Below are 11,635 nucleotides of genomic sequence, written 5' to 3'. Positions count from 1 at the left end.
TAAAATTTAAAGTTTAAAAATTACAGAAAACTCGGCTCAATACGCGAAGTGTGCAGTTGAGTCATTTTCCGATACAGTATGTATCAGACATGCACATGAGACTACTTGAGAATGACACACATTCACACTTAGGCGAAACCTAAATTCATCGAGTTTACTCTCACAAAAAATAAATTGACAACCAGTTCAACTGCTGTGTACTGCGAAATGAAAAATCAACATTTTCCACGTATTTCCAACGAATGTTTGGCAATTAATTTTTCGATTTTCGAGAAGATTTTCGAAAAATTGCCATTTCTAACTCATGGTTTAGCATGGTCCATCAATGACTAATTTTCTTTAAAAAGTGCAAATCTTAAATTGTACTTTGAGTACTTCCGTAGTCTACAATTTCGGACATGTGTGGCTCAATTTGTGGCAATGTGAAGTTTTCCGGACCAACTAGGGTAAATTAACCATTAGTGGAGTAGTTTTCTTCCACGAATTATGTTAAACTTGTTACGCTAAACAAGCAACCGATGGCACTCACAATACGAGTAACTTTCGATTAAGCCTAAACAATGTCAATTTATGTTGCAAATCTCTATATTTTACACATTTTTTAAAACAGATTGGAATGTCCGTTTTCCTTTTATGGACCTTGAGGTTTACAATAGGATAGCGAACGGGTCCATTATAGAAATTCTAGCCACTATTCACATCGAATCGAATTGCGTAGTATTGCATTAGCTTCACTTGGATTGGAATAGCGAAAAAGTTGCTCAGCCAATAAACACGTTCTTAAAACGGGCACCATCACAGCCAAAAAAACGTCTAAAACGTAATACCGAGCCACCGGATGGTGAATGTTCTCTTCGAGGAAAAGCTACAGTTTTGTTCCAAATTCAACGAACTGTCCATTCAAGAGCTGCGCTAAATGTATTTATGTTTGGCTATTTTTTTTTGTTCTAAAACAGAACTACACTGTTTAGTATGGTTTAACATAAGTATGAGGAATGCTAATTAAGAACTGTTATTTTGTATGAACCTACTCAGGCATGAGACTGCGCGAGAAAGGTGCACATTCGCACTCAGCTGGATTGGTGTAGGTTTTGTTTATGTTTTTATATCGCATCTTCAACACATGAGCGAGCGGCGCAGAGTCGCCGGCAGTTCTGTTTGTGCTCAAATGCACCCTCATACAGCTTATCAGTTGTAGTGCGAAATCAATCGAGCCAGGAAGTACACTTCTGTTTTGCTTCTGAACGAGTTAGGACGTTTATAAAAGTACGGAAATTTCTAGACGCTGGCTGGAAGTTTTTAAGGATTTTAATAATTTCATATCAAATCCCGAAAGTGCAAAAGTTATTATAAGCGGAGAGCAAAGTGAATTTCATAAAATCACTCAAGTTCGGACACTACGGAATCCGTTCGGTATGGCTGATATTTGCAAAGATGACATCATGGTCGACGTAATATCATTTAATGAACTTACTAGATTATTCCAGAATGCCTTCTCGCAATATGGCCTGCACCAGGGAAGACGGGCTCAAAAAAGTAGGAACCCTTGGAGGATCTCGCCATGGAGACGCATACCAGGTGCACCTGCTGATGCTTCTCTACGAAAGAGCCGGTTTGGAGACGGGTTACTTGGATTTCCGGCTGGCGACGGAATGGAAAGCGGCAGAAAAATTCGATGATGCAACCCTGTGTTGGAAAACTTCAGCAAACAGGGAAAGTGAAACAAATTGGCTATTTATTCAAGTGAAATTCAAACACAGGCGTACCATAGGGCTGCTGGATATCTTTCCAGCAGAGAAAAAGTTACAGGACAGTGGAGATTTTTCCATATTTAAATACCTTATGTCGTTTTCCCGCATTGGCAACAACAATGATGTTAGTGGACAAAAGCATTTTGTTATTTACACCAATGCCAAAGTGGATTCTAGCGTCGAGTCATGCTTTTTTGAAGTGGACCATCGCACAGATAATGCTCTAAATCTTTTGCGGACTGGTAGGAGGTTTTTGAAGTTGAAAGCAGAGAAGGAACAAATTGAAAAAATATTACACGTTGCCAATCATGATTTCAACGCATTGTCTGATGGAATCGTATCAGTTTTCTGGGATAACGGTTCAGAACTTGACGTGTCCTTGTTTGAAAAGTATCGCGGTGCGCTAAACAGCAAAGTTTTGGTTGTAACTGGCAGTGCCGTTCGATTCGCACCTCAATTCGTAAAAAACAAGAAACTTAACCAATCGGAACTGCGGCTGCGTCAACGAATTATGGAGCAAGATAGGAATTACGATATGGTGAAAGCTGCAAGTAAACAACATAAGCAACTCGCGGAAATTTTAATTGCACATTCCAAACCAAAATGCAAAACTGAGAATGACCTGCCTCGGTACATCGAGAAATCGGAAGTTGAAGAATTCTTGCAACAGCTAACATTCGCCGTTGATCAACCGGATTACAAAGATCTGGACAAAGCAATAAAAATTGATTTTCAAAGGCATTCTTCTGTGACGGATTCGTGTTCGAAAAAGTGTTTTGCTGAAATGATGTACACGAAACTTCATCAAGTGATCAACAGCAATCTAGATACTGACCAATTGGTGTTTTTAGAAAACGATCAACTGCAAAATTTGATTCAAGAAGTACGTCGCTTAATTAGTGGGCCCAAAATAACAATGCATACAGATATTTTTCAAGCTAAAATGCAAAGTTTACAGCTGGAGTTCGATCAAATTCATTTACCAAGGTCTTTGAATTTTATTAAGCAAAATACAGCAATTATAACCAGCACAGAGCAAGGGTTATTGACGTCTCTAAAGGTGTATCAAGTACTGCGCAATCGAAACTACCGCTACTTCTCATTTCAAGATCTACAACCAGCCGCACTCGAGGAAGAATTGTGCAACAACTTATGCAATACCCAGACCGATCTATACTTGGTGTTGAAAGATGACAACACGAGGTTTGAGTTCTGCACAAAGCTTGTAGACAAAATTGCTTCCAACAGACAAGTGAAAATAATACTACTTACTCACGAAAAGGACTACGCAGAGAAGTTTTTCGGCGAGCACACCTTTCAACAGATTACAGATCACAGTGAAATAAAACAATTGACCATAAAAAGTCAGCAAACATTGTTACAGAAGACCATTCTGTTCCAAGGGGCGGAATTGCGATTAGCAGAGCTATCTCATACCGCAGCGAACGTCCCACTTCCCATAGCGAATGAAACTTTCGAAGGGCTGATTCAGGACGAAACCATCCAAATTGGACCTGCACTTCCAAAGCAGCCAGTCCGGTATTATATCGCGCGCACGATCGTATGTTCTCAGTTGTCCTGCTCGACTGAAGATACGGACAGCTCGGAATCCGATCTGGAAGAAACGGAACATCACGGGCTAGGAAAACTCAGTGAAGAAGAGTTCATCGCCGTATCGGACAACCTAGTGACGGTACTATCCGCAACGCCTGGCACGGGTAAAAGTACCCTGTGGACGCGTCTGGCGCAACTTGCCAAAAGGAAATACAACTCTAAATGGATTTTGCATATCAAACTGGCAGATTGTTCGGAGCTGCTGTTATCTCTTACGAAGGCCAAAATTGCTGGAGATGATGAACTTCTGGCGGTGACATTTCTACAGGATGTCTTCAATTTCAGATCCGAGTTCGAAAGATCTCTTCTTGAGTATTATCTGAATTACGTACCGAAGTCTGTCTATGTTTTCTTCGATGGATTCGACGAACTACCTTTTGAAACGGTGAAACGAGCAATAAGCATTTTTCAAAGTTTGTCGAATACTCGACTTTTTATCAATACCAGAACCCATCAACAGTCCGATCTTCAGGAACAGCTATCAATACAGCTTTACTCCCTTGAGCCAATCGGCCGGAACGATCAAATTAGGCTTCTAAAAAATCTTCTTGGTTTTCCACCATCTGATGCTGATTACTTTAAACCGGTGACTAACTTTGTGAATCAACTGGCCGACAAACTACATCGAAATCCTTTGAAAATTGCTGGCCTATTTGTAGGAGAACCATTGATGCTTAACATGTTAGCCGAGGTATTTAAACCAACCGTCGATACATTTCGACTGCACCGGAATCCAACTGTTTTCGACAGCGTCGATCTGGATTCTGTCGACATAATCGATCTTTTCGAGATGTTTGTTTATAATTGCTTCCAGAACGAGTACGTAGAGAAGCACAGCCTCGATAAAAACAATTTGCACAACAAAAAGTTGCTAGATGAAAACAATATATTGTATCAAGGGTTTCGCAAATTGCACAATTTCGTCGGCTTAGCCAAATTAGTTTCAACCAAGAAAATGAGTTTGATTGTCCACTGCAAGCAAGAGCGCGAAAGTTTCCTGCACCAAATGGAGCACTTGTTGGACTCTAGAATCGTACCCAAGTGCAACAATGAAGTGCCGAATTTCATCCACTCATCGATTGCCGAATTTTTTGCCGCTAGGTGTTTGTTTGAGAATTTCGAACGGATGACCCAGGAGCATGCGAAGAAGATCTTCATTGTAAGCGAACAAACGCGAACCATCAAAAGAAAAAGTTACATAAGTACAACACTGGATCTGTACCACCAGGTACTGAGGGACCACGAGATAGCTCGGATATTTTTCTTTTTGTGGGCTAAACATAATGAAAAATGTTGGGATAAGCTGGATTCCTTGCTTTGGTGCATGCGCCCTTTCCCGCTGCTGTGGGCTTGTGAGCAAAATTTTGAACAATTAGTGAACCGTTTGCTTCAAAACGATTCTTCAATAGCTACCTTTCAAAATAAGGAAAAGAAAACCGCGTTGCATTCCGCCGTGGCTCACGGAAACCCTGTGATCTGTGGGCTTCTAATTGATCATCAGGCGAAAGTCAACGCACGGAACAGGTTTGGACAAGTTCCACTTCATGTGGCGGCCTGGAATGGTCACCATAAGGTAGTGGAACTACTCATTGCGAGAGGTGCTAATGTCGAGGCCGTTGATGACCTGCGTCGGACTCCGCTACTAATAGCAGCTTACGCTGGTTATTTGGATGTAGTTCGTGTTCTTATTGACAAGAAGTGCAATGTCAACCATCGAAACAAATGGAATCAAAACGCACTCCACGTTGCTGCTTTCCGAGGCCATACGGATATTGTGCATCTACTAATAGGCCAACAGATCCAGCTAAAAGTTGGAGGCGCCAAAAACTGGTTGAAGTTTCTCGGTCGTCTGATTAGCTCCAAGCATTTTGATGTCGTTCGTGCATTAGTTCAGTATGAGACGGCTTCCTGCACGGCTGCTGATAATTTGCGTACTACTATTAATTGGGCAATTGAACACGATCATGTCGATGTAATTCGTACCATGTTGAAAGCTGAAGCGGTCGCTGGAATGTACCCAATTTCGTATTCAGTTGCTCTACTGAATGGCTCGTTCAAAGTGGCTGCGGCCATACTTAACGAAAGGCCAAGCCTTGCTGGTTTGAGCTTTCCCCTACATGCTACAGTCAAAGCTGGTAATTATGCTTGTACCAAAATTCTGCTGGACAAACAAGCAGAAGTGAATGCTATTGATAAAACGGGGAGAACACCACTTGACTGGGCCCTGGTGGAAGGCCATACGGAAATAAGTTTCTTACTGTTAAAAAATGCTGCGCAAATGAATAAAATTTCAATGTTCGAGGCCATAAATTCATCTCCTGACTGTGCTCGGTTATTGTTTGAAATGGGAAATCGCAACGACATTATAAGGGCAATTGACAGAGATGCAAGACCTGATCGTTGCTCATACTGGTTAGCTGCAAGGAAAGGATTACCGAAGGAAGCTCTCGCTATTTTGAGCATTAAAAACGACCTAAAAATATTCCAAAATCCACTGCATGCTGCCGCAACACTAGGCGCAGTTGATTTGGTGGATTATTTGCTCGAAAATCACGTTAATGTGAATGCGGTAGATGAAGACGGCATAAGTCCATTAGACCTAGCAATTGATTACGGACATGTGGAGGTTGTTGAGACCCTACTCAAACATTCCGCCCATCTGGGTAAAACTGAATTGTTTCGAGCTATCGAGAAAACCCATCATAACTCATCCAAATGTGTTCAACTATTGTTAGCATACGGGGCTGATCCCGATTCAACAAACAAAAACGGTCAGTCGGCGCTTCATAGAGCTGTCTTCTTGGACCACCTGGAGAGTGCTGCCGTACTTCTACAGAACGGCGCTTCGATCGTAAAGGATTCGACAGGAAGAACGCCTCTGCACCTTGCAGCAAAGCAAAATGCATACGAAATCACCGAACTACTGGTTAACTGTAAACATGTGAAAGATTACATAAACGAAACTGACGAATATGGAAGCACAGCGTTACACCTTGCCGCTCTGTACCAAAGGTTGGATGTGGCACTATTACTGATTGATGCTGGTTCCGATGTAAACGCACGAGACGATCTGCAGCGAACACCTTTGCATTTGGCTTCCGTCCGAGAAGTTGGTGCTGTAGCGCAAATGTTACTCATGAGAAATGCAGATCCACGCGCGACCGATTGGCAGGGTCTAACATTCACAGAATATCGTCGGCGTGAGTGCAAACGTTCGTTGGAAGCTGCTTCCCGTTGGTCTTGATCTTTGATGTATCACTCAACATCGGGTTCTTCGTTAATTATTAGATATTTCTTACTAGAAGCTTAGAGTAAAAGATTTCTTATATTAAAAAAATCATTTTCAAATTTATAGTAGTACCTAAAAGTAATAGTAGTAAGGGTCCAGGATACTTCCATGGTCCAGCTTTAACCCACGTGATGGTCTTTTTTGTGAGAAGGGCGTGTCATATTTGTTTCAGAGCTTAAGGAATTCGGCTGGCATCCACTGCATCATTCAGCCGTCCACATATATGATAGCTTAATGCAGGTCCCATCCCCCTTTGTATATAGGCATTATCATCATAAATCATAAATATAATAGGCTTATGTCTGTCGCCAAAACGAAGGGCGCGATATGCATTTTCGTGGTAATAATCGCCCACATTAAGCAAAGACTCAAACCAATCATACCAGATTACATTCGAGACGAGCAAAAGTAACGTAGTTGCACCTCATAGAGTTACATAGCGTTAGCGTTACACAGCGTACCTCCAATTTGCTCTCAATTAGACGCGAGGCGACGCGCTACAGCTAGTATTATATATTGGTCTAACATTGTATAACGCATTTTCATTATAATAATTGTAATAAATTGTCTTTCCTTTCCGAACCGATGATCTTTCACCTACGTCGTATTCTTTTAATGATTCACCGTCTTTGTAAACCTCTACGTTCTATTTTATCCTTCCTTGAATATGAACTCGTTTTTGTTACACTAACCCATGCCATGGCACAGCAGAAGAAGGTGCAACCCTACCGGCAGTGCTGTACTCCCAAGTAACAATCCTAAAGCCACTTGGTTTTACTTGAATTTTATATGGGGTTTAATGCGGTATTAACCATTACCTCTGGTTTTTGGTCTAAATCCACTTGCAGCTAGCTATAAAACCGTAATAAAACCTGGAATTAAATAAAAAGAAAACTTGTCCAATTTAATTCTACTATGGGTCATACCAAGTCAAGTGGCCGAGAAAAAGTTCAAACGTGTAATCGACCTGCACGAATTTGAACCAAATTTTGCCAGATTGTTCGTTTTCGATCAGAAAGTAAAAATCCAAAATCTTGTGCCGATCGGACATTGGAGGGAGCACTTCCATTTTTAAGACAAATATTCGTTTTTGTCAAAACCTCTTATTTTCTTTTGCTTATATCTCCGGTAATATTACGTTTAGAAAGACACTATTTTCATATTTTCAAAGGAAATTACCCAAGGAATTCGAAAAAGATATTTTTGAGCAGCAGTGTTGCGTTGAATGATCCCTATGTTTTTTTTGTCTTGACAGATACGTATTTCGCCTACGACTTGCCAGTCTTCATCAGTGTCAGCTTTCGAGTTCGAGTTCGAGTTCGAAAACAGACACTGATGAAGCCTGGCAAGTCGCAGGCGAAATACGTTTCTGTCAAGAATAAATATACATAGTAGAATTAAGTAGGAGAGTAATGGGTGAGGAGAACGCTGCGCGGGCGGCCAAGATGCTCAGTGCCACACGTCAGAACGTGAAAAGACACAAACAGAAGAAGATGCAGCAAAACCAAATCTTTCGGGAGAAAAAGCGCTACTGGGAAGAGCAGGAATATACAGAATTTGGGTGGCTGCATCGTTCTCAGGAAACGCGAAAGTTCTACCAGAAACTAAACGGATCCCACAAAGGCTTTGTGCCTCGAGCCGAAATATGTCGGGATAAGACTGGCAGTATTCTGACGGACGATCGTGAGGTGACCGATAGGTGGAAGCAGCACTTCCACGAACACCTGAATGGCGCCCAGGCGGAGAACCTTGGCGGCGAGGAAAACGATTTCGACGGTGCAACAAACGGGGAAGAGGTGCCAGCCCCAACGATAGGTGTTGGCGCGGGGAGTAAAGAGACTAATCAATCCGGACACCGGGTTCTCAGCAGCACAAACCAATATACGGTGTAATGCAGCTTTAAACTGCAAGAATATTTTTATTAGAGAGATTACAGAACAAATCGTATTAACTTACACTTTCGGTATCTTTACCGGACTTAATCCAACTAACCACTTTAGACAAATATGTAATTTTAGAAATAACCTGCAACCCGTACTAATTTTAATTAATTTTATCTATTCAAACTTTGTGTTACTCACTGTTATGTTTTATGTTAGAATAACCAATTTAGCCTATTTTAACAATGTAGCGTATAATATCGTGTATAATTCTAATTGTATATAGCTTTAGGTTTTAACATATTACAGTTTTAAGTGTGATCACCACGAGTGGATTCATCGACTGTGCCAAGTTCTCGTTCCCCTTTTACTTCCGTCTACTGACGGCTGTCAAGTGTCACATTTGACGGGCTCGCTGCGAGCGTTCGTCTAAACCAACCCTGCGCATCAACAATCTGAGGCAGTGTGCCCAGTGGCAACATCCTCCCCCCCGTAACACTGGCCACCGGTCCCAGTTTTACCATCACTCATAACATCCAAGACAGCTAGCTTAGCAACAGACCTCCGCAAAAGACCCCTCGCAGTTTTCACAACAGCTTGGCGCACTCTACCATCGCTTCCAGGCAAGACTTCGATTACTCGCCCCCTGACCCAACAGTTTCTCTTTCCATCGTCCACGATTAGCACTAGATCGCCAACTGCCACCATCTTCACCTCACCAAACCACTTAGTTCTTCTCGTTAGCGTGGGCAACATTTCTCTGATCCACCTCTTCCAGAAGTAGTCCAGCTCCTGTTTGATCATTTCGAAAGATTTCCTCACCACGTCGCAGTTAACGGTAGGTTTCACGGCAGCCTGTCGAACACCATTCGAGCTCCCAAGGAGGAAATGGTTGGGAGTTAATGCTACGCTCTCTTCCGCATCCAGAGGCAGATATGTAAGTGGTCGATTATTCACGATGCTCTCCGCTTCCGTGACGAATGTACGCAACGATTCGTCGTCCAGCTTACGATTAAAATCGTACGCGCCCAGCATGGCCTGTTTCACTGAACGCACCATACGTTCCCATGCTCCTCCAAAATGCGGCGACGAAGGTGGAATGAAGAACCATTCGGTTGTAGTACTAGTGTATGATGCAGCAACGTCCTGCTGAATCTCCTTCATCAGCACACGCTCAGCACCGTGAAAATTGGTCCCGTTGTCCGAGTATATTTCTGCTGGAGCTCCCCGACGACACACAAAACGGCGAATGGCTTTTATGCAGGCATCCGTAGAAAGACTGCAGACCACCTCGCAATGCACTGCACGAATAGTGAGGCAGGTGAAGAGGGCGATCCACCGCTTGGCACTACTGCGTCCTATCTTCACCACCAACGGCCCAAAGAAATCTAATCCGACATAGGTGAACGGTCTGACAAATGCAGCCAGGCGCGCTGGAGGAAGTGACGCCATACGTGGGACGAAAGGCACTGCTTTTCGCAGTTTGCAGACTATGCATCCATTCCCAATCTTCCGCACAACGGCCCTAAGTCGCGGAACATGATATGCTTGCCGTATCTCATTCACTACCGTCTCCGCATTCGCGTGTTGAAATTTTCGATGATAGGCATCTATGAGAAGCATCGTCACCCGGTGATTTCTGGGTAGAATGGCCGGAAACCTTGTTTCAGCTCTCACGTACTTCGCTGCACCAATCCGTCCGTCTATTCGAACAACGCCTGATTCATCAACGAACGGTGTTAAACCATACAACGCGCTACGCGTATCTAGAGACTGCTGCTCTGCCATTGGCCGGTCTCGGTTATGTATGAGGACTTCTATTTCCTCTCGATAAGTCTGTCGTTGCGCCATTCCAACTAGGATCGATTCCGCCTTCCGAAGTTCTTCTTGTGTGAGGTATCCAAAACTTCTCACTTCACCGTGAGGCTTCCGCTTAACGTTAGTCACAAATCTGTACGCGTAGGCTGTAGCCCTGGCCATTCGCTCCCATTTCGAGAATCGCTCGCAGTCCACCAACGTTGACTCTATAACTGGGCTACCGTGAATGTGGCAAGCTCTCAGCTCTTCTTCAACAATACGTTCAGATATTCGCAGTTTCGGCCACGCGTCCATAGTTTGGTACAAGAAAGTAGGCCCTTTAAACCACAAGCCTTTGACATCTAAAGATGGGCCGTTTCCCCACTTTGTAGCTAAGTCCGCCGGGTTCGACTTCGATGGTACCCACCGCCATTCTTTTAGTTCGGTTGCCACCAGAATTTCTCCTATCTTGCAAGCGATGTACTGTTTGTATTTCCTAGGATCCGCTCTCAGCCAAGCTAGGACCGTAGCTGAATCCGACCAAACCGCTCTGCTACCTCCACAGAATGGGACTCCTGAACATAGCGCATCAGGTGAACTCCGAGAGTGGCAGCCTGAAGTTCCAGTCGCGGTATCGATAATGGTTTTAAGGACGCGACTTTAGTCTTCGCCGCCACCAAGGTACAAATTGGGGTTCCATCAGCGCTAACTATGCGAAAATATGCAACAGCTGCATACGCAACTTCACTCGCGTCGACGAACACGTGTAGTTCCAGTGCACGATAATGGTGAACAGTAGCACTCTTGAAATAGCAGCGAGGAATCTTGATTTCAGATATACGCCGTAATAGAGCTGTCCATCTTTGCCAGCGTTCCCATTGGTCTTCATTCACCTTCTGATCCCATTCTATCCCGGCTCGCCATATATCTTGCAGCAATATTTTACCGTGCACCATCAGGAAGCTCAACAATCCCAGTGGGTCGAAGAAGCTCATTAAGCATCGCAGAACCTGTCTTTTCGTAGGCGGGGTATCACTATCCATAATAATCCTCACTTCGTCCTTCAATTGTGTGCAAAAACTGAGCATGTCCGCATCTGTCAGCCAAAGCATGCCCAATACTCGTTCGTAGTCCTTGCTTTTGTCCATAAACAAATGCCGAGCATCCGTCTTCGGTGGCTCACCCAAAGCGTCAATCACAAAGGCACTATTAGACTGCCAATTTCGCAGCAGAAAGCCTCCCGCTAGTTGAATCTCCCGCACTTGTACCGCTACTTTGGTAGCTTCTACTTCCGAACCGTAACT

The 11,635-nt window shown here is 43.4% G+C and overlaps 2 protein-coding genes across 2 annotated transcripts; one reads left to right on the top strand and one right to left on the bottom strand.

Moving 5' to 3' along the window:
- Positions 1–1,240: 1,240 nt before the first annotated feature.
- Positions 1,241–7,169, top strand: LOC128737033 (uncharacterized). Its single transcript, XM_053831580.1, has 2 exons — positions 1,241–1,413; positions 1,478–7,169. Exon 2 carries the CDS (start codon positions 1,489–1,491, stop codon positions 6,607–6,609), a length of 5,121 nt encoding a protein of 1,706 aa, XP_053687555.1. The 5' UTR covers positions 1,241–1,413; positions 1,478–1,488; the 3' UTR covers positions 6,610–7,169.
- Positions 7,170–8,497: 1,328 nt separating this feature from the next.
- On the bottom strand, positions 8,498–10,646 carry LOC128735282 (uncharacterized). Its single transcript, XM_053829773.1, has 3 exons — positions 9,186–10,646; positions 8,611–8,648; positions 8,498–8,558 (listed from the first exon to the last, which is right to left on the bottom strand). Exons 1-3 carry the CDS (start codon positions 10,644–10,646, stop codon positions 8,498–8,500), a joined length of 1,560 nt encoding a protein of 519 aa, XP_053685748.1.
- Positions 10,647–11,635: the final 989 nt, after the last annotated feature.

Source organism: Sabethes cyaneus, chromosome 2, assembly GCF_943734655.1.
Source record: "Sabethes cyaneus chromosome 2, idSabCyanKW18_F2, whole genome shotgun sequence".
NCBI classification, from domain to species: Eukaryota; Metazoa; Arthropoda; class Insecta; order Diptera; family Culicidae; genus Sabethes; species Sabethes cyaneus.
Note: the sequence above shows the minus strand (reverse complement) of the source record. Positions and strands in the feature narration are given on the sequence as shown.

Coding starts and splice junctions, on each gene's coding strand:
- LOC128737033 (XM_053831580.1), top strand. CDS start 1,489: ATGCCTTCTCGCAATATGGCCTGCACCAGGGAAGACGGGCTCAAAAAA.
- LOC128735282 (XM_053829773.1), bottom strand. CDS start 10,646: ATGGACGCGTGGCCGAAACTGCGAATATCTGAACGTATTGTTGAAGAA. Junction 8,649..9,185: donor ATGGAAAGAGAAACTGTTGG/GTCAGGGGGCGA, acceptor ATTTGTCTAAAG/TGGTTAGTTGGATTAAGTCC. Junction 8,559..8,610: donor CCGGTAAAGATACCGAAAGT/GTAAGTTAATAC, acceptor ATATTCTTGCAG/TTTAAAGCTGCATTACACCG.